Source organism: Schistocerca cancellata, chromosome 5 (genome assembly GCF_023864275.1).
Source record: "Schistocerca cancellata isolate TAMUIC-IGC-003103 chromosome 5, iqSchCanc2.1, whole genome shotgun sequence".
NCBI lineage: Eukaryota > Metazoa > Arthropoda > Insecta > Orthoptera > Acrididae > Schistocerca > Schistocerca cancellata.
The window spans coordinates 651,437,494-651,459,713 of NC_064630.1; the positions used below are offsets into that span (position 1 = coordinate 651,437,494).

Consider the following 22,220-nt stretch of genomic DNA (forward strand, 5'->3'; position numbering starts at 1 on the left):
GAGATGATAGTCACATGGAGCCAGGTCAGGACTGTAAGGCGGGTATTTCAGTGTTGTCCATCCGAGTTTTGTTCAAAAATAGTTCAAATGGCTCTGAGCACTATGGGACTTAACATCTGAGGTCATCAGTCCCCTAGAACAACTTAAACCTAACTAACCTAAGGGCATCGCACACATACATGCCCTAGGCAGGATTCGAACTTGCGACCGTAGCGGTCGCGCGGTTCCAGACTGTAGCCCCTAGAACCGCTCGGCCACACCGGCCGGCCCGAGTTTTGTGATGGTTTTTTTTTTTTTTTTTTTTTTGACTGACATGTGGCCGTGCATTGTCATGCAACAGCAAAACATCCTGCTTTTGTTGATGTGGTCGGGCACGACTCAGTCGAGCTTGAAGTTTCTTCTGTGTTGTCACATATGTATCAGAATTTATGGTGGTTCGACTTGGCATGATGTCCACAAGCAAGAGTCCTTCGGAATCGAAACACACCGTAGCCATAACTTTTCCAGCAGAAGGTGTGGTTCTGAATTTTTTTTCCTTGGGTGAATTTTCATGATGCCACTCCATTGAATGCCTCTTCATCTCTGGTGAAAAGTGATGGAGCCACGTTTCATCACCTGTCACAATTCTTCCAAGAAATTCATCTCCACCATTCTCGTACTGTTCCAAAAGTTCGCTGCATACCGTTTGTCTTGTTTCTTTGTGAGCCACTGTCTACATTCTGGGAACCTATCTCTCACAAACCTTTTTAACGCCAACACTTTCAGGATTCTGCAAACATTTCCTTCCCCTATCCCAACGTTGCGTGACAATTCGTTCACTGTGATGCGTCTGTCAGCAGTCACCAATTCGTTAACTCTCTGCACATTGTCTGGAGTGTGTGCAGTACGAGGCCTGCCGCTGCGAGGACAATCCTCGATATTGCCGTGCCCGCTTTCATCACGTAACCTGCTTACCCACCGGCTAACTGTACTGCGATCGACAGCAGCGTCTCCATACACCTTTTTCAACCTCTTGTGGATGTTTCCCAATGTCTCGTTTTCACAGCACAGGAATTGTATGACAGCACGTTGCTTCTGACGAACGTCAAGTGTAGCAGCCATCTTGAAGACATGCTGTGACGGCGCCACTCACGGGAACAGGTTGAACTAAGTTTGAAAACAAGCGGGAAGAATGTATCTACACACTGTAAAACTTTCACACATACAGAATGAAAACTGTAGTTTTACAAAAATAGTGTGCATTTCATTTGGATGACCCTCGTATGATTTACACATTGAATTACAGTTACAAGCCGTGATGATACAGTACTTACTATGCTCGTTGTCTGCATGCGGGCAGCTGTGTTGACGGTATCACCGAACAGGCAGTAGCGAGGCACCTTGAGGCCTACGATTCCCGCCACCACTGGGCCTGAATGGATTCCTGTGAGACAGAGAACAGCCGGCTAAACATGCCAGCAGCTACTGGGCAGACCTTAACAGATACAGCAATAAAAATTTTACAACACGTCACGTTTATAAAGAGGTCGTAACGAACATTTGGAAGCTGAGAGCCGAAGAAAAAATAACTGTTGATATATTTTTTCGAAAATAATGTTAACCCTTTTAGTTACTAACGTGAATGATGTAGATAAAGTACTCCTTCTCCATGTATATTGCGTCGTGTGGTAGCACTATATCTTTTGGTTCCTGTTTCTTTATCATCTGGGAACGTGTCTCAACCAAAGCTATTTCTTTCCGAGCAGGTTAGTACATACACGATACACAGACAGTTCGCGAAAATACACACACAAGCAAACAATTATTCTTCTTACAATGATTGTTATTACCATTATCACTATTAATACTTGCGCACGTGTGATGCAGTCGTTTCTTTATTCTTCTGTTCCGATTGTTTAGGTTTATTCTATGAAACTACAAGTGTACTTTGCAGGTTTGCTGCTTTCAATTAAACAAAGTGATGGTGGTGATGATTGGTTTGTGGGCGGTATTCAGCGCCCGTACAAAGTCCCATTTTTTTCACAGTCCAATTTTTTTTCACAGTCCAATCTAGCCACTGTCACGAATGATGAGGATAATGATGAAATGATGAGGACAACACAAGCACCCAGCCACGGGGCAGAGAAAATTCCCAACCCGGCCGAGAACCGAACCCGGGACAATTAAACTAAGTGAGAGGGGATTGCCAATAGAACATTGTTATAACCTCTGAACACTCCTTGTATATGTCAGCAACATGTTGTCCGCGTAACACGTTCACACGTATTACAGTACAAAAACTAGCATGACCAGAGCTCGAACCCGCGATCCTGGGTAGGACAAACTAGCGCTCTACTGGCTTCCTCACGCGAGCTCTGACATATGCTGACAGTTACGCTTTTCCCGTTGACCGTAGGTCATGCGATACTTATTGCTTGTTGTTTACGCATAAATAGAAATGTCGTGTGGCTAGGGCCTCCCGTCGGGTAGACCGTTCGCCTGGTGCAAGTCTCTCGAGTTGACGCCACTTCGGCGACTTGCGTGTCGGTGGGGATGAAATGATGATGATTAGGGCAACACAACACCCAGTCCCTCAGCGGAGAAAATCTCAGAGCCAGCCGGGAACCTGGTCCGTTAAGTATGACATTCTGTCGCGCTGACCACTCAGCTATCAGGGTTCAAAAAATGGTTCAAATGGCTCTGAGCACTATGGGACTTAACATCTTAGGTCATCAGTCCCCTAGAACTTAAACCTAACTAACCTAAGGACAGCACACAACACCCAGCCATCACGAGGCAGAGAAAATCCTTGACCCCGCCGGGAATCGAACCCGGGAACCCGGGCGTGGGAAGCGAGAACGCTACCGCACGACCACGAGATGCGGGCCAGCTACCAGGGGCGGACACCGTTTACGCATGATATCCTGGACGACAGCACGTAGAAGAAACTATATCGGTGTTTTGGTTGATTATCGATGTATAGCGTTTGGTGCGATCTGACTGTCTGACATGTGGAGGTTTGGGAGTTAGTGCTAACCGTAAGAAGACGGGGCACTTTGCTAGTTCTAAGGGGACAACTTTATGCAAGCTGCCCGAGCAAGGGGGACATTAAAATCAGATTGTGGGAAGTTGAACGTTGTTTTTGACAAATGTGTTATTCTGTTGTTGTAAGCTGACATGGAATGGAGGAAGATGGTTCTGGAACTGTATGTCTGTAAAACAGCACTGCAAGAAATCAGACCTTGAGAAAACGTAACAAAGTACAAAACCGGAAGCATTTAAAAATGTCTAAGCGAGGATATTAAATGTTCGGTAGACAAATCAAAAACGAGAGTACTTGGGGAAATTGATCTATGGAGCACACTCACCAGGAGAAGGGACAGATTTGTCAAGTATGTACTACAAAAATTCAGAAATAGGTAACTTGGCACTAAAGTGAGTAGCATAAGATAAACGCTGTAGTGATAGACAAAGATTGGAATATGTGGACTATCGAAAAAGTTGGTTGTGGTGGGTAAATCACCATGGTCCTGCAAACAGAGATCTTGCGAAATTCAGCTCGTTCTATTCCTCAATGAGCTCCATAGTGCCGTAAACAACGGCGCTCACATTGATGCTGTGTTCCTTGACTTCAGGAAGGCATTGGACACCGACCCGCACTGCCATCTAGTTAAAAAAATACAAGTTTACCGAGTATCGGACCAGATTTGTGGCTGGATTGTCGGCGGTTCTAGGCGCTTCAGTCTGGAACCGCTCTGCTGCAACGGTCGCAGGTTCGAATCCTGCCTCGGGCATGGATGTGTGTGATGTCCTTAGGTTAGTTAGGTTTAAGTAGTTTTAAGTCAGATGGTCCCATAGTGCTCAGAGCCATTTGAACTAGTTTTTGCGGCTGGATTCAAAACTTCTTTTTAGATAGAACTCAACATATGGCTCTTAGTGTAACAAAATTTACAGACGTAACATGTAATTTTCGGAGCACCCCATAGAAGTGTGACAGGTCCACAGCTGTTTATAATGTATAGATGGTCTAGTAGAAAGGGTCGGAAGCTCTTTAAGACTACTCGCAGGTGATGAAGTTGTGTATAAGACAGCAAAGTGTAGCAGCAACTGTGAAACACGGACGTTCCTAGTGTAGGCGAACAGGGAAGGAAGCGACAGTCGATCGACGATCTTGTACAGGCAACTCGAGACAATCATCAGTTCACAGTATTTGTGTTGAGTGATTCGTTTGCCGATATTTCAGGATCTGCTCTCCCTCCCATCATAAGCGAGAGGCTTCGGTACCACAAACTCTGTGGGATATGCGTTCCGAAGATGCTGTCCGACCATCACAAAACACACGGAATGAGCTCTATCTTAAAGGTTTTCCAGCGTTACCAAGATGAAGGACAAAATTTTTTGAGCAAAATTGTCACAACGAATGAGACTTGGCTTCATTTCGAAAATGACGAAACGAAAGAGCAGTTCAAACAGTGGATGCATTTTCATTCGCTGAACAAACAAAAGAAGTGCAAGCGAATTTTCTCCACCAGGAGGTGTATGGCTGCTGCGTTCTGGGACCGGAAAGGAGTTTTGTTGATGGAATTCACGGAACGTGGCACGGCCATCACTACAGCCTCACAAACGTGACTCTACAACATCTACGAACGGCAATTCAGAACAAGGGAAGAATGCTGTCTTCAGGCATTGTCCTCCTTCGTGACAAATCTCGGCCGCGCACTGCAGTTGCAACAAAGACGTTCCTGCAGCTTTGCCGATGGTTAGTGCTTAATCACCCATAATACAGTCCGGACTTGGCTCGCTCAGCTTTTCATGTCATCTCTCACCTGAAGGACAGCATTTCGGCATACACAAAGAACTTGTATAAGACACTGGCTCCTACATCCCAAGGTAATCCATGACATCCCATCAGAAAAGTCAGAGAGTTAGTAATTGGAAATCTTATGGGACCAAACTGCTGAGGTCATCGGTCCCTAAGCTTACGCACTACTTAATCTAACTTCAACTAACTTACGCTAAGGACAACACACACACCCATGCCCGAAGGAGGACTCGAACTTCCGTCGGGAGTTGCCACGTGGACCGTGACAAGACCCCCTTAGACCGAGCGGCTACCCCGCGCGGCCAGGGAGTTAGCACTGCCTCTGCAATCGCAGTCATATTCCTCCTTAAGATTCCAAGTGCAGTTGGCGAATCTTATTGTCATTAACATACCAATATGTTCCCTCTCACTTACATAGATTACACGAGGCTAGTCAGAGTGGCTAGCCTCCTTTCATACTCAAGAAAGGAAATACGAGTGCCGGCCGTGATGGCCGAGCGGTTCTAGGCGCTTCAGTCTGGAACCGCGTGACCGCTACGGTCGTAGGTTCGAATCCTGCTCCGGGCATGGATGTGTGTGATGTCCTTACGTTAGTTAGGTTTAAGTAGTTCTAAGTTCTAGGGGCGATGAAGTCAGAAGTCCCATAGTGCTCAGAGCCATTTGAACCACTTTCTGGAATACTTTAGTAAATAACTTTTATTTAACTTTGTCCTGCTACGGCATTTCAGGAACATAACTAATAACAACTATCTTTCTTTAATACAAATGACTCATTAACAAACATTATCTGGATTATACAACAAGTAATCTGGTATTGCGTGCGTAATACATGCTCGAACTAGAGGCTGCGAACCTAGCGAGCTGAAGGCTATTCTAATCTGACTTCTCTCACGACCTGTAGTTGACTCGGCCGGTGCGATCTGCAAGTCTGTGTCTGAACCATACGGCGGCGCTGCAAGCGCCAGCGGGTCTAGAGAGATTGTAAGTGCTGGACCGCTATCCGTTATCGCAATCTCTAGCGTGGTGTCCAACGTTGACACCACAATTATAATACGGGAATAGGGCGCAACTCACCTATGCGTATCTGTATGCTGATCCCCGATGGCAGTCGCAGCTCGCGCACGCGCCGCACCAGCTGCAGCGACACGTCGGCCACGTTCTGCGCGTGTCTGGGCGACGTCTCGGGCGCGCCGCTCACCGCCATGTACACCTGGCCCACCGTCTCCACCTGCAACAGCCGCGTCGCAACACAGCACACACACTGGCGACAACTGACAGCTAGGAAAAATCACACGTACTGGCTGCGGCACCAAAACTAGTGACTGAACTAAACTACGCATACACACACACATACCCCCTTCCCTCCCCCCCCTTCCAGCCCCCCCCCCCTCACACACACACACACACTGATGAGACCATTGCCCACCCATTGTGAGAGTGAATGTCACTTCAAAGCGTTGCACACATGTGACACGTCCAGGAAAGTTCACTCTTGTGAACACCTTCAGCGACTAGATAGGACCTTCATATTCACAGGACGTGTACATTAGTATCTTCTGCAGTGCGCTGATTTTCGGCACGATTGTGTTCCCGCCGCAAGTGTCAAGGTCGACATTGGCCTCGCCAGAGATACTGGGGCGCCGAGTTGGCGGCGAGTGGCCCTCTAGCGACGAGGAGTGGAGGGTTAGGGAGTACCGAGCGAGAAGGACAGAACGGCAGAGTGTTGGGATACGGATGGTCCGAATTGTGCATTAATAATTTTGGCACTTTGGTGTTTTGACACGGCAGATAAACAAGACAGCGTGCGTCCAACCTGAACACGCTGTACTGTACCATGTTCGCCCACAATAAGGATTGAGCCGTGGTAAAAAATTGCTGTTTGAAGAGCGCGCCGCAGCGCGTTGTGGGAAGTAGTCGCCCTCCGTCTGCGGCGGTGGCGCCGCTGTGGTAATCGCAGCTTTGGTGTCTCCCTCTAGTGGGAAAGCGGAAAGTTGCCTCTTCATGTGCATTTAAGGGGCGCTATCAGCTCGTCAGGGACCCCCCCCCCCCCCATCTGCCTTTGGCTCGGGAGTGCCATATTTGTGCCGCGATTTTCGAGCAGTGTTTTACAGTGTGTGTTTTTCCAGTGAGTGTCCCGTGTTGTGTCTTTTGGGAAGTGTAGCGAACAGCCATCATACTGTCGCTAGGTGTGATTTTTTATCTCTTGCGAACAGAAACCAGACTGTCGCCATGTTTTTTAATTGTGTGTCTACTATGTCACTTGTCTGATTCCTGTGTATTTTATCAACATTGCCAACCCCTTTTGCTTTCTGTTTTAACTTTCCGCATTTTTACACCATTTTACACTTTAAGTCACCATTTTATCGCCTGTGTTTCATTGTTTATTTCTTCTTCCTTTTTTAAAAAAAAGTCTGTAGGCTGTAGAGCGGCGTACTAAGCTGCTGCCAGCCCGCCCCCTTCGGGGGAATTGAAAATCAATAAAGAAAAAAAAAAACTCGTCAGGGAGTCAGTCGGTGTGAGGCTAGCTCAGTGTCGCGTCACCAGTTGTTGGTCTGTCTCTCGTTTGCATTTGTGCGGCAGTTAGTGCCTGTCGTTGGAGTGCTAGTATGTCTGTCGTTTGGATCAGACCTTAAAGCCAGAAAAGAGAGTCTTGCCACTCAGCCAGTAACAGAACTCAGCTAGTCGTCGCCCGGTCGGGGCTGAGTTCCTGCATCTATCTGCGCGTTAGGCCGCCGGTCTGCACGAGTTGCTCGGGCAACGGTCATTGGCGGTTGGACTGGTCGGTTGGTCGGTCGCGCGCTGAGACACGGGATGACTTGTCCGCCTTGAGCGTCGGCGCATGTGAGGTCCCCACGTGAGTCCAGTGCGTAGGGCCGTAGAGAAAGGGGTAGTGGCTTCGCGGTTCACAAGACAGGAGCGGAACCACGACATTGGGATGGCCGGGGGCGAGCTGCGACGCCGTGAGACGCGAGATCGGCGCGCCTTCCTGCGTCCGTTGAAGCGGCTGGCAGCGGACGGTTCGGGAGAGCGTTGGGGGTGCTGCGCCAGGTCTTCGCCAGAAATCGCAGTTATAGAAGTTAAGTGATTGGAGATACGTTGTTTCATTTACTTGTTAAATTGTAAATGTTTTCTTGGTGAGGTCACCACCCGCTTTGTTTTGGAGTCGTCCCACCATTCTTCGTTTGCCCACCCGCGGGAAGGTGGTTATTGTGGATTGGGTGGTCCGTTTTTCCCTTGTGGAATTGGGGAGGTTTAGAGCAATCTGCGGTTCGGGTTGTTTAGTAAACTCCTCCCCCACCCCCCCTGTCAATCTGCCATACGTTAATAGCTGCCTCTGTCATGTTTGTCGGATTCGGTGTTGACGAATTTATTGTTTAAAGGGCGAATTCTTGAAATACGTTTCTATCTTGCTTATCATCTTGCGAGGTGGTATGTGTGTAATGTAGAGCATGTTGTACATTTTATGTATGTCTGCATTTTATGGGTTTTATTTAAATAGTCATTTTAGGTTATAAGCTTGCCACCCTTCCACCGTTTAAAAAATATTGCACTTTCGGTGGCAAATAATTTGAGGGTTGTACCACTTCCATTCCTCTTACGGGGTGCATAGTTTACATGTTTGAGTGAATTGTTAAGAATTCTTTTGTTTAAAGTAATCTGGTGTGTTGCAGATTTGCACCTGTGTGCTTTTTCAGAGGTTGTTGTGAGCGGTCATGACTACGGCCGTGTTGAAAGGGAGCAGGCAAGTTTCTCAGCCCTAAGGCTCCTACTGTTAATATTTTTCTTTGCCTCTAAATAAAACTCTAACTTGATATTTCGAGTGTGCTTTTCTGCTTATAATTTTAAATCTGTTTTGAAAAAGCTTTTAGGAATAAATTCACATTTGTTAAAAGTAATTTTCCACCTGTTACTTCCTGGCAACTATTTCCACGCTCACCTAGTGTGATGAAATGTGTCAATGTCTTGATGAACTGGCAGTAAATAAAGTAAATTCTTTAAGAAAAAAAATTGAAAGTAAATTCACGGTTCAAGGATGTCATGATATCGGAGAAGAAAGCAGTGGAATACGATACGTGTATTAACCTTCAGTGACTTCTGCGATGTTAGTTTACTTAACTGTGTGGAGACTGAGCAGTAACGGTCACTTTTCAACGGAATTCACGATTGTGTAAAAGTGTGGCCAATGCCGGATGAGCATTGTCACAAAGTTATTATTTTTCTTATTTGTGAACATAATTTTCTGTTATCAGGATTACTCATTGGACAGATCTGAAACTGTCAGTTCTGCACTGTAGTTCAGCGGGTTATATACTGGAATTTGACAAGTATGCTAACTGTGAGTTTGGGATATGTTTTTATATCTGCGTGTTAAATGAAAGTGAATTTTGAAGCTTGTAAGGCACCTATCTACCATTACGATTCTGTAAGTCTTTATTTGGAAGTGGTGTTGTTTCTACTGTTATTGATTGAGAATTTATTGCCCGATTAATCAAAGGAAAAGTTATTTAACCGGTCTTTCTATGAAGTGTTTTAAGACTTGTTTTTCACTGAACTATTATAAATAAATTACGTAAGTCAGTAATGTTCTGTAAGCAGTTATTGAAGGCACACATCTCCATTAGCCAATCAACCACGGCCAGTTGGAAACAGGCATTGATGTAACATTAGGGGACTAGAGGCTATTTGTTAAGTTGTGGCAACGCTAATCCTGTTGCTTGTTGCTCTTGTTGAAATGTCTAGTCGCCCCTAAATTCAATACTAATTCTGCACAGCAGAAATGATTAACATTTGAACCATATTGGCCCGTGGGTTCAAGTTCAACAGTGATATCAAGGTGCAACACAGCCTACAGGTAAAATGTGCCTGTGGTTCCCTTTGTCACTATAAATCGAAGGAAATGGATCAGTGTGACTTGGGAAAACGCGCAGCATCCATCGCAGACGTATGTGCAAACCGTACCGTCAAATCATTGATTCTGAAAGAGGCCCCATTACTGGCATAAGAGCATGTGATGCTTACATGCCCGTGTGGAACCAAGCGTTTTGGTAGTGCAACGGGTGTGTGCAGAATGGTTCACGGAAGGCTCTAGAACACGACGAGATGGGTCAGGTCGCATCATCCAGACCACCACCCGAGAAGATCGACACTTCATCCGATTGGCATCCCAGAACAGATCTGCGTACTCCTCGGCTCTGGGGCAACAGTGTAAGACATCGTACACTATCAGAGGTGACAGTCCGTCGCCGTTTATTACGGCATCGGTTACGTGCGCGTCGTCCGCTTCTCCGCCTACCTTTGGCGCATGTGCAGAAACATTCTAGACGGCAGTGGTGCATAGAACAACATCACTGGGGTAGAAATGGTACCAGCTAGTGTTTTTGGACGAATTCAGGTTCTGTTTGTTTGAAAATGATGTCACACAAGCCATACAGGACCAATCAAGGCCTTACGGAGTGGGCTGCTACTGGGTACAACCACGAATCGTAGTTGGTGCTGTCCAGTGCACTGTAACCAGTGTGACCTACGTGAATGATATCCTGCGACCCGTAGCCATACCCTTTCTGCACAACACCCCAGACGCCATTTTTGAGCAAGACAATGCACAACCACATGTTGCTGCAGGAGCACATGGCCTGCCAGGTCACCAGATTTGTCGTCAATTGAAAATGTATGGGATATGGCAAAATGACGGGTGCAGTGCTGTGACCCAGTGCCAACCACCACAGATGAACTCTGGAACTAGGTGAATGCAGCATGGATGCTATACCACAGGACGACATTCGTTCCTTGTTCGCGTCGATATCATCATCCATGGAAGAAGTTATCAGGGCCCATGGCGGACCCTGTGCCTATTAGGCAACCAGGTCACATGCTGGAAACGGAAATGCCGTGTGGATAGGGCCTCCCGTCGGGTACACCATTCGCCTGGTGCAAGTCTTTCTAGTTGACGCCTCTTCGGCGACTTGCGTGACGATGGGGATGAAATGATGATGATAAGGACAACACAACGCCCAGTCCCTGAGCGGAGAAAGTCTGAATCCCAGCCGGGAGTCGAATCCTGGCCGTTACATATGACATTCCGCCACGCTGACCACTCAGCTACCAGTGACGGACAGGTCATATGCTGAACCGAGGTGACTGAAATGCTAATCGTTTCTGCAGAACATATTAATGTGCACGTCCTGTTAATATGAACATCCTATCTCCAGTCGTTCAAGGTGTTCTGTTTTTTTTCTGATCGTGAGTGTGTATATGCGAAGCAGAGACGATTTGGGACTCATGGTAAATTGTCATTCATTTGTATTAGTACACTGCATATTTTAATAGCGACGATAGCGGAGCAAACCGTAAAATCCACGTTTATGTATCCGAATCCAAATAAAACTAAAACATAATATAATCTAGAACTACACAATGAGGTGACAAAAGTCACAGGATGGCGATATACACGTATACAGATGGCGGTAGTATCACGTATACAACGTATAAATTGGCAGTACACTGCCGGAGCTGACTGGGTGTTTGTGTTGTCCTAATCATTTCATCGTCATCATCATCATCATCATCATCATCATTCGTGACAGTGGTTAGATTGGTAGGTAAAAAATTAGACTGTGTCAAAACTGGGACATTGTACGGGCGCTGATGACCGCGCAGTTGAGCGCCCCACAAAACAAACATCATCATCAGCAGCAGCAGCACTGCCGGAGTTGTCATTTGTACTCAGATGATTAATGTGAAAAGGTTTCCGAAACGGTTATGGCCACACGAAGGAATTAACTGACTTTGAACACGGAATGGTAGTTGGAGCTACAGGCATGGGACATTTCATACCGGAAATCGTTAGTGAATTCAATATTCCGAGATCCACTGTGTCAAGATTGTGCCGAGAATACCAAATTTCAGGCATTACCTCTCAGCACGGACAGCGCAGTGCCGACGGCCTCCACTTAACGACCGACAGCAGTGTCGTCTGCTTATATTTCGCTGTTTTTGCAACAGTGTTTTGAGCGTCTGCGTAGTGCTGTCAGTGCTAACAGACAAGCAACAATGCGTGAAATAACGTCATAAATCAATGTGGGACGTACGACGGAAGTGTCTGTTAGGACAGTGATGCGAAATTTGGCCTTAATGGTCTATGGCAGCAGACGACCGACGCGAATGCCTTTGCTAAGAGCACGACATCACCTGCAGCGGCTGTCCTGGACTCGCGACCGTATCGGTTTGACCCTAGACGACTGGAAAAACGCGTCCTGGTCAGATGAGTCCAGATTTCGGTTGGTAAGAGCTGATGGAAGGGTTCGAATGTGGAGCAGACCACACAAAGCCACGGACCCTAGTTGCCAACAAGGCACTGTGGAAGTCGGTGGTGGCTCCACAATGGTATGGAGTGTGCTTGCATGGACTAGACTGGTTTCTTTGGTTCAACTGAAGCGATCATCGAATGGGAATGGTTACGTTCGGCTACTGAGAGACTACCTGCAGCTAAACAACTACGGAATTTTTATGTATGACAGTGCGCCAAGTCAATGCGCCACAGTTTTTCCCGATTGGTTTGAAGAACATTCTGGACAGATCGAACGGATGTTTGGTCACCCTGATCACCCGACATGAATCCCATCGAACATTTATCGGACATAATTGAGAGGTCAGTCTGTGCACAAAAACATGCACCGGCAACGCTTTCGCAATTATGGGCAGCTATAGAGGCAGCATGCCTCAAAATTTCTTCAGGGGACTTCCAGCGACGTGTGGAATCCATGCCAACTCGAGTTGTTGCACTACACCTGGCTAAAGGAGGTCCGACACTATGTTAGGGGGTATCCCACGACTTTTATCACCTCATTGGACTGTATGTTAGGTCATATCAAGCATGGTTAAATACTCTGCGACGCTGTGGGTATTTTCGGACACAGACTCGTATAATGGAAAAAGCATGAACTTAAAATTATACTAGTAGACCTAAATTAGGAGTTTTACCTTTTTAAAGCTAGCAATCGCTAATCTCTTGCGTTAGCTCTATGCTTCTGCCAGTTTTCATTAGTAATTTAATTTACTGCTTTTAGATGAGGGTAATCTTTAATTTCTACACTACTGGCCAATGAAATTGCTACACCAAGAAGAAATGCAGATGATAAACGGGTATTCATTGGACAAATATATTATACTATAACTGACATGTGATTACATTTTCACACAATTTGGGTACATAGATCCTGAGAAATCAGTACCCAGAACAACCACCTCTGGCCGTAATGACGGCCTTGATACGCCTGGGAATTGAGTCAAACAGAGCTTGGATGGCGTGTACAGGTACAGCTGCCCATGCAGCTTCAACACGATATCACAGTTCATCAAGAATAGTGACTGGCGTATTGTGACGAGCCAGTTGCTCGGCCACCATTGACCAGACGTTTCCAGTTGGTGACAGATCTGGACATCGTGCTGGCCAGGGCAGCAGTCGAACATTTTCTCTATCCAGAAAGGCCCGTACAGGACCTGCAACATGCGGTCGTGCATTATCCTGCTGAAATATAGGGTTTCGAAGGGATCGAATGAAGGGTAGAACCACGGGTCGTAACACATCTGAAATGTAACGTCCACTGTTCAAAGTGCCGTCAATGCGAACAAGAGGTGACGGAGACGTGTAAGCAATGGCACCCCATACCACCACGTCGGGTGATACCCCAGTATGGCGATGACGAATACACTCTTCCAATGTACGTTCACCGCGAAGTCGCCACACATGGATGCGACCATCATGATGCTGTAAACAGAACCTGGATTCATCCGAAAAAATGACGTTTTGCCATTCGTGCACCCAGGGTCGTCGTTGAGTACACCATCGCAGGCGCTCCTGTCTGTGATGCAGCGTCGAGGGTAACCGCAGGCATGGTCTCCGAGCTGATAGTCCATGCTGCTGCAAACGTCGTCCAACTGTTCGTGCAGATGGTTGTTGTCTTGCAAACGTTCCCATCTGTTGACTCAGGGATCGAGACGTGGCTGCACGATCCGTTACAGCCATGCGGATAAGATGCTGGTGATACGAGGCCGTTGGGATCCAGCACGGCGTTCCGTATTACCCTCCTGAACCCACCTATTCCATATTCTGTTAACAGTCATTGGATCTCGACCAAAGCGAGCAGCAATGTCGCGATACTATAAACCGCAATCGCGATAGGCTACAATCCGACCTTTGTCAAAGTCGGAAACGTGATGGTACGCATTTGTCCTCCTTACACGAGGCAGCACAACAACGTTTCACCAGGCAACGCCGGTCAACTGCTGTTTGTGTACGAAAAATCTGTTGGAAACTTTCCTCATGCCATCACGTTGTAGGTGTCGCCACCGGCGCCAACTTAGTCTGAATGCTCTGAAAAGCTAATCATTTGCATATCACAGCATCTTCTTCCTGTCGGTTAAATTTCGCGTCTGTAGCACGTCATCTTCGTGGTGTAGCAATTTTAAGGTCTGTAGTGTATAAATTTTATGATAATTACGAGTAGGTATAAAAACTAGACTTTCAAATGTTCAAGAGTTCTCAGTGTAGTTTTGCTGCTAGTTTCCTATGCTTTAACAGGGAAACGTCAGAATTACCTTGTACACGTTGTAGCGGTCCATGAGGGCATCAAAACAAGTGAAGACGGCGTTCATGCTGGTCACGACGTCCATGGCGTCCTGCACCGTAGAGGAGCTGAAGTCCACCAACTCGCAGAACAGGATGGACACCTCGTCAAACGACTGCAACAAACGTGTTTTAGTGAACGTTAATGAAGTCAGTGTATTAAGCGGAAAGTTATTATTTCCTTAAACAGTGATCTGTTCACCTACACGTCGTAAGTTTTCAACGCTTTCCGTGACAAGACACGAAGAATAGGAACTCCTGTGTGATATGGCATCAAAGTTTCTTGATTTCGCAGCCTCAGCGTTTGTTACTACACCATATTCGTTGCTTATTTTCTACTCTCGTATTTATTATTCGATCAGTTGGAGTTTTATTAATTATCAGCTTAGATTTTTTTTATATATTCTTAAACAGAATTGGTTTTATCTGGCCTGTCACGTTTATTACTGAAAATCTAATTTACGCTGACTTCTCTTGAAGTATGCTTCAACCGAACTGAAGCAAGTTTCAGTAACGTAATTTTAGAGACAATGGGAGTGATCATACGTGTACTTTAAATAAAAGGTACTTACAGTTCTAGAAACTTCAAATTAACTATGCTCAGATCATGAATCACAAGTAAATTGAAGAGATAGAAACCATAGTTACTTTTTTCTATTGCCATCCAGACGCAACGAGCTTTAGTGTAAACCTATATCTTTAGGATTGGACTTTAGAAGCTGACGCTGGCTGCTCCACTCGTCCACAAATAGTAGGTATACTCAAATGTGGCTGAGGATACTAACATTTCTAGCGAGGCCCCTTTCCCTAACTTTGGTATCCAACTCCAGTGAGAAAATGCAAGAATAATTTGCTGATGAAATTAATATGACGGTAGTTACCAATATCTTCCTGTACTGTGAAACCCGTCACAAAATATGTATAGTATGGACAAAAATAAGGTGACGAAAAATATAAATTCGAGAAATTCTAGAAAATTCTCAAAAGATTTTTAGCAGCTGCTCGTGCAAGGCATCATGGCGACCAAGGAATATCGTAATTTTAAATAATTCTAAAACATACTGGTTGCGAGATGTCACATAAATTTGTGTCAGACTGACGGCTGTTACACCCTGATAGTACTGCCAAAAAAAGTAATACAAAAAATTAAATTATATTCACATCGTGTATAAACTAATTTATATGGCTTGTAATCGTTATTTCTGTTATACTACGTATTAAATTTCGCATTTACTTAAGAATGGTTAAGTAGCGTGGTATCAATGAAGCTCTTGTGAAATAAAAAAAGCCAACAAGTTTAAAACTTATTTTTACTTATTTTTTTGTTGGTATGTTAGAGCTTAACGACTCATCGATGTAGCTGTCATTACAAACCAGTCATGGGATTTACTAAGTGCGATTTAAGGAAAGGATGGGGAGAACTTAAAATTGGTATGGGTTTAAGGCTCACAGCTATCGAATAGGTTTTGTTCTGTTTCGAGTGTTACGTATTAAATACCAAAATTTATAAACTATGTCAATTATGTGTGTGGGATACTGCGGCTATGATGAATAAAGGTTTCCAGAAATAACTACAACCAGTCGATGCTTCAATTTTTGTTTACAGTGAACGGTACCACCTGATGATGAGTCGATAGTGGTTTGTAACAGGTCATGGTAAATAAATAAAAACTGAAGCATCACAAAAGGCGACTGGACGCAGTTATTTCTGGACACCATCAATAATATTTCTTATCTGGGAAGGGAAGATACTTATTACTGTAAATAATATCGATTTTACGAAGTAACGGGAACTTGTCTGCTTTTTCGTGGGTTCTAGATGAGATTTATTCACGTGTCTATTTCCGTTTTTTTGCTAGTTGCTTGCTGGCGACTAAGACTGATATGCATGGAGAAAGAACCGTTCATTATTGAGAAATATATTTCAGAAGTCACTTAAAGTATTTTACAGAAATGACAATACATGATAGCCGGAATAGCTGGACAAGATGCCTATGCTATCTAAAATGTGTCCACTGTCTTAAGCAATGCCACATCTCTGTGGATGTAGAGTATCACTGTGCGTTCATTTTACTCGCGCTCCATTAGACGTTACTGATAACTTCAAATGTAAGCCAAGAAACAATAAACTTAATCTGACAAGAGACTGCTCAACAGAATACAGCGAGAAATGCTCTAGGAAACTGAGGATCATAGAAATCAGGCATGGGCGTTACGGTCGCTGCCCTACAAGTCACTGATGGTACAGCATGCCAACCGACACGGATGCTTTCTCAAGCGAAGGCCCTGCAAGCATGCATGAAACATAAAAGGTTTCATAATAAGCTGCTATAGTAATTCCTCTCTTCCAATTTTGTATGACAAATTTTGTTTTATTCAACTACGACTCAAACAATTAAGTTAGTGAATCATTTTGCTTTGACGACATCATGAAATACATAGTCCGTTTTCCACTTTCTTTAGCTAGATCTGATTAAATATTTTGTCACCACTAAGGCACAAAAAGGAAACAAAGCAGTTAACCAGCTTTTTCACCTTGGAAAATAGTGTGAATCTCTGTTGTTCATATCCTGAGCTGCAGCAAGTCTCCTACATTTGGAGAGACAAAGGCAGTCACGTTAAATACGAGTGCTGAGAAGCAATGAGTGGCATAAAACAGAGTATAGCACGTCAACCGTTCGTCGCTTCAAATCTTTTGTGGCATACCTGACAGGTACTGATGGGATCCCCTCCAGAACGCAGCCTGTCCGCCACAGGCTTCGGAATCATAGAGTACAGAAGATCATCGCCACGCTGTTTCCAGGAGTCCAGCTCTGCGTAACTCTTCTCCAGCTCCATGGAACGTTGTTCTGCTCGTTCAAACATGAGCTCCAGCCTGTAAAAGTAGACGTGATAAGATACTTCTCTCCTGGTCTCTGTCTAATTTGAGACTACCAAACTCATTTTCATGGGGATGGATACTTAGTTTAACTCCTTTGGTGATTTCTGAGATGAAGTACAATCATGCTCATAAATTAAGGATAATTGCATAATGTGGAGTCCGCAGCTCGTGATCGTGCGGTAGCGTTCTCGCATCCCGCGCCCGGGTTCCCGGGTTCGATTCCCGACGGGGTCAGGGATTTTCTCTGTCTCGTGATGACTGGGTGTTGTGTGATGTCCTTAGGTTAATTAGGTTTAAGTAGTTTTCTAAGTTCTAGGGGACTGATGACCATAGCTGTTAAGTCCCATAGTGCTCAGAGCCATTTGAAGCATTTGAACAACGCGGCACTAGACAAAACTGGCGCTAATAGCATAGGCACGTAGGGAACACACACGACACAAATCTTTAAGTCCACGGTATTGGTGATAACTTGAGAAAATCGTCGCGCAACACATGTTCTACAAAACGCCACTGTTTCCAGCGCATGTACCCCGACATCAACATGGGATATGATCATCATGCACACATACACAGGCCGCACAACGGTTTGGCATACTCTGGATCAGGTGGTCGAGCAGCTGCTGGGTTATAGCCTCCCATTCTTGCACCAGTGCCTGTCGAAGCTCCTGAAGTGTCCTAGGGGCGTGAGGACGTGCAGCGATACGCCGACCGAGAGCATCCCAGACGTGCCTGATGGGGTTTAGGTCTAGAGACAGGCAGGTCACTCCATTTGCCTGAGATCCTCTGTATCAAGGTACTCCTCCATTATGGCAGCTCGGTGGGGCCGTGCGTTATCATCCCCATCAGGAGGAAGGTGGGACCAATTGCACCCCTGAAAAAAGTGGACATACTGGTGCAAAATGACGCCCCGATACACCTGACCTGTTACAGTTCCTCTGTCACAGATATGCAGGGGTGTACGTGCACCGATCATAATCCCAATGTTATATCCTAGCCAGTGGTGCCAGCCGAGCCCGCTGCCAAAAGGTTGGCAGCATCAAAGTCCGGACGCCGTCCGCATAAGCAGCGCCAGCGATACAGGAAATCGCCGCAAGTCTGCGCGCGCCACCGCTGGCTTCTGGCTTCTTAAGCGCTGGAGTCGAGAGCGCCAGGACAGTTCTGTGTTCGCCGCTCAGTGGTATGCTCGCCACCGATTTGTGTACTTGCTAGTCTGTTGTGTGTTCTTCGCAGCAGAGTTGATGTTTGTCGTCAGCCGACGCTGACCTAGCCGCTCCGACTTGATCTAGACAGATTTCTGTAGACACGGAGTTCACTACTGTGTTTCTGTATCTTCGTTAATAAAGATAAGTACCGACTGTTATTTAACCAGAGTGTTTGGGTTTCATCTTTCTGTTCACTGTTCCAGCGGACCGGTCGGCCCGCTATTAAAAGTGTGGCGGTGACTTCGTAAGCCGTTTCTACAGCGAAGTGTTTGTCGCGGCACCACCGCCATAAAACCCAACCCACACCATCAAACCACGACATCCATACAGGTCCTTTTCAAGGACATTAAGGGGTTGGTATCTGGTTCCTGGTTCACGCCAGATGAAAGCCCGGAGAGAATCACTGTTCAGACTAAATCTGGACTCGTCCGTAAACATTACCTGGGACCACTGTTCCAATGTCCATGTACTGTGTTCTTGACACCAGGCTTTACGGGCTCTCCTGTGACCAGGGGTCAGTGGAATGTACCTTGCAGGTCTCTGGGCGAATAAACCATGTCTGTTCAGTCATCTGTAGACTGTGTGTCTGGAGACAACTGTTCCAGTGGCTGCAGTAAGGTCCCAAGCAAGGCTACCTGCAGTACTCCGTGGCCGTCTGCGGGAACTGATTGTGAGATATCGGTCTTCTTATAGTGTTGTACACTGTGGACGTCCCGTACTGTAGCGCCTGGACACGTTTCCTGTCTGCTGGAATCATTGCCATAATCTTGAGATCGCACTTTGTGGCACACGGAGGGCCCGTGCTATGACCTACTGTGTTAGACCAGCCTCCAGTCGCCCTAGTATTCTACCCTTCACAACGTCATCAACATGTGTTCTTTGAGCCATTTTCAACACACAGTCACCATTAGCACGTCTGAAAACGTCTGCACACTTACTCACTGCACAGTACTCTGACATGCACCAACACACCTCTGCGTATGTGGACTGCTGCCAGCGCCACCGTGCGACGACGGCAGGTCAAATGCACCGCATAGCCATACCCCGAGGTGATTTAAACCCGTAAACCGCCCACCAGAGTGTTGTTTCACCATGTATCAGCATCATCCTTGATTTATGAGCATGAGTGTATTTAGCACCTGGCGTGTGCCTACGGTGTTTACTCTTCTAAGTCAACTCCAAAAAATGTGATTTCCAGCATAATAAGGGATGAGAGCGTTACTGAAATAAGATGTCTTGTCAAAAGTCTCCCGACTCACGAATGTTACATGACTCCAAGTGCACTCTTAGCGGTTCTGTTATCAGGTAGAAACATAGGAAAATTACAAATATGTAATAAAAGCTCTGGTGGTCTTAAGAAATCAACTGATAGTTGCGCAAACGTACAAAACAGTCATTAGACTTCACCATCATGTGTTTCGTAGGATTCCTTTCGTAGCACAAGTACAGTGGTAGAAACAAATCTATTATTGATTTGTGGAGCAGTGGAAGGTTTTATCAAGTGCTGAGTCACGGTACATCGTATGGTGTAATGGGTCGGATGCCTGCTGACCGACATCTATCGGAATAATGCGATTACAATAAAAAGGGCACTACTGGTGTGACGGTATGGCATTGTTTTTCCTGGTTTCGATCGATCGCGAAAAGAAAGCAGGTTTTTATCAAAAGATTTTAGACAAATACTTACTTCCAGTTTGGTATGGCTACTTCGCTATCAACGTGAGTGTGCTCAAAAATAGAAAGATCGTTAAATAGTGATCGATGTAACTGGTCTGAATTCACTGTGCAGCTAGTCCCGGTGGAGGTTCGAGTCCTCCCTCGGGCATGGGTGTGTGTGTTTGTCCTTAGGATAATTTAGGTTAAGTAGTGTGTAAGCTTAGGGACTGATGACCTTAGCAGTTAAGTCCCATAAGATTTCACACACACATTTTGGTCTGACTTCCTCGTGGCTTCGGAGTAAATAACTTGTCACATACGGTACTTGGAATAACTTAAAGCGCTGTTTGTGTGGGAGATCAATTCGCCCCAAAGCCTGAAACAATTGTTCACTCTGCTTCAAGAACAGTGTTAACAAATTCTTACTCAGTGCAGCAGACCTTCGTAGACAGATTTATGGAACTTTCTTCATTGCTTGTCTTTCGCTGTAGATTAGATATACCTTTTGTTCCATATAGCCATAGTGAGGAGACCTTCAACAATGTAGATAATAAAACAAGAACATTTTTACACAAAAGAGATATGCTAACGTCCGTTTTAAAAATGCTTAGCGAAAAATGTTCATACCACAAATGTTTCGTGAAATGGTCCTCATTGATGTGGAATAAGTCAAAAAGTGTAACATATTTTCATTTAAAAGACGACATTTAAAAGTCCGACAGAATAGACACCAATCGCATATACATACATTTCTGTGATAGGTGTGATGGCTCCATTACATTTCCTTCAGCGCGGATGCATTAATATCGCCCGAACTCCAACGAGAATCAATATTTCTCGAGTAGAGCATGCATTGCAGCATGCGTCAAGTTGAAAATTTGGATCGGTCGGTGATCGTGTCCGGATAGCCGATGCGGTTTACGGAACTGCTGAAAGGGGTCGCTAAATCTGGGTTCGAGTTCTAGTCCAGCACACATTTTCACTTTCGCCACTGCATTTCCACAGTGCCCTATGCGGTTGGAAGTCACTAGTTTCCTACCCACCCTTTCCCTTTCCTTCCCATTCCTCTATTTCATATACAGTAACAAGTTTGTCACTTAACAAGTAAATTACCGATACAGTGAGGTGTTTATGACAATGAAAATCACTTGTCAGGTTATATACATCCATCACATTACTACACTGAAGATGAACAGAGTTTATGTCATTAACACATATTCCATTAATGACATTAACTGAAACACTTGAAAGTGGCATAAAAGGCTGAAACCTGGGTCGTAATTAAATAAACAACATTACAGTCAAATGGCGGTGTGTTCATTAAAAAATTAATGTGTGGACTGTTGCCCAGCAACATCAAAAGAAGTTAGATATTTCGCAACATTAACGCTATTTTATACTATTAATAAAATCTGCATTAATGGCTTCTACTAACAAGTCGTTACTAAATTCTTAGGCTCATCTTAAACTGACCATTATTAGTAGTTAAACATTTCATGACACTGGTATATTATTGAAAAATGTGTTTCCAAATATCGATGACTTTCCTGAACCAAAGAAAGCGACTTTAAAACATTTTGAGCATTATTCTTATTTCTAATACTGATTCTATGAAATGAGATGTTGGTTTGTAAACAGAGATGTAAATTATGACAAATTCCATCATCATTTACGATTGATTATGCCTTTCAGCGTTCAGTCTGGAGCATAGTCCCCCTTATAAAATTCTGAATGTTGCCAGCAATATATTTAAAGTACCAGGGAAGCACGTTGCTAGCCTTACTTGCCCCGGGTCCCATTGAGTTTTACCCCTAACGGTTGAGGGACTAACTGGGGGAGTTTGTAGCCATTGCTGTCTGAGCACAAAGGTGACCACGACTCAGAATATGTCCGAGATGCCCAGCCTTATTCCAAAGTAACTGGTATCCCGACTGTCAGGACCACTTACTTGGCCACTCATACGTTGCTCGTGGTTCATGAACTAGGACATGACAACAGGAACCCACACCATTGTGGAATAAATACACTGAGAAGCAGTAGTTAACTCCCAGAGCC

General features: G+C 45.2%; 1 protein-coding gene across 1 annotated transcript in view; it reads right to left on the reverse strand.

The window, feature by feature from the left end:
* Positions 1 to 22,220, reverse strand: part of LOC126188271 (soluble guanylate cyclase 89Db-like) — a 540,286-nt gene that overhangs the window by 32,879 nt on the left and 485,187 nt on the right. Inside the window, exons 8-11 of the mRNA XM_049929850.1 lie at positions 17,133 to 17,301; positions 14,399 to 14,542; positions 5,876 to 6,029; positions 1,314 to 1,423 (exon numbers count right to left, since the gene is read on the reverse strand). Of these exons, the coding sequence (XP_049785807.1) occupies positions 1,314 to 1,423; positions 5,876 to 6,029; positions 14,399 to 14,542; positions 17,133 to 17,301 (577 nt within the window). The remainder of the gene's footprint in view (positions 1 to 1,313; positions 1,424 to 5,875; positions 6,030 to 14,398; positions 14,543 to 17,132; positions 17,302 to 22,220) is intronic.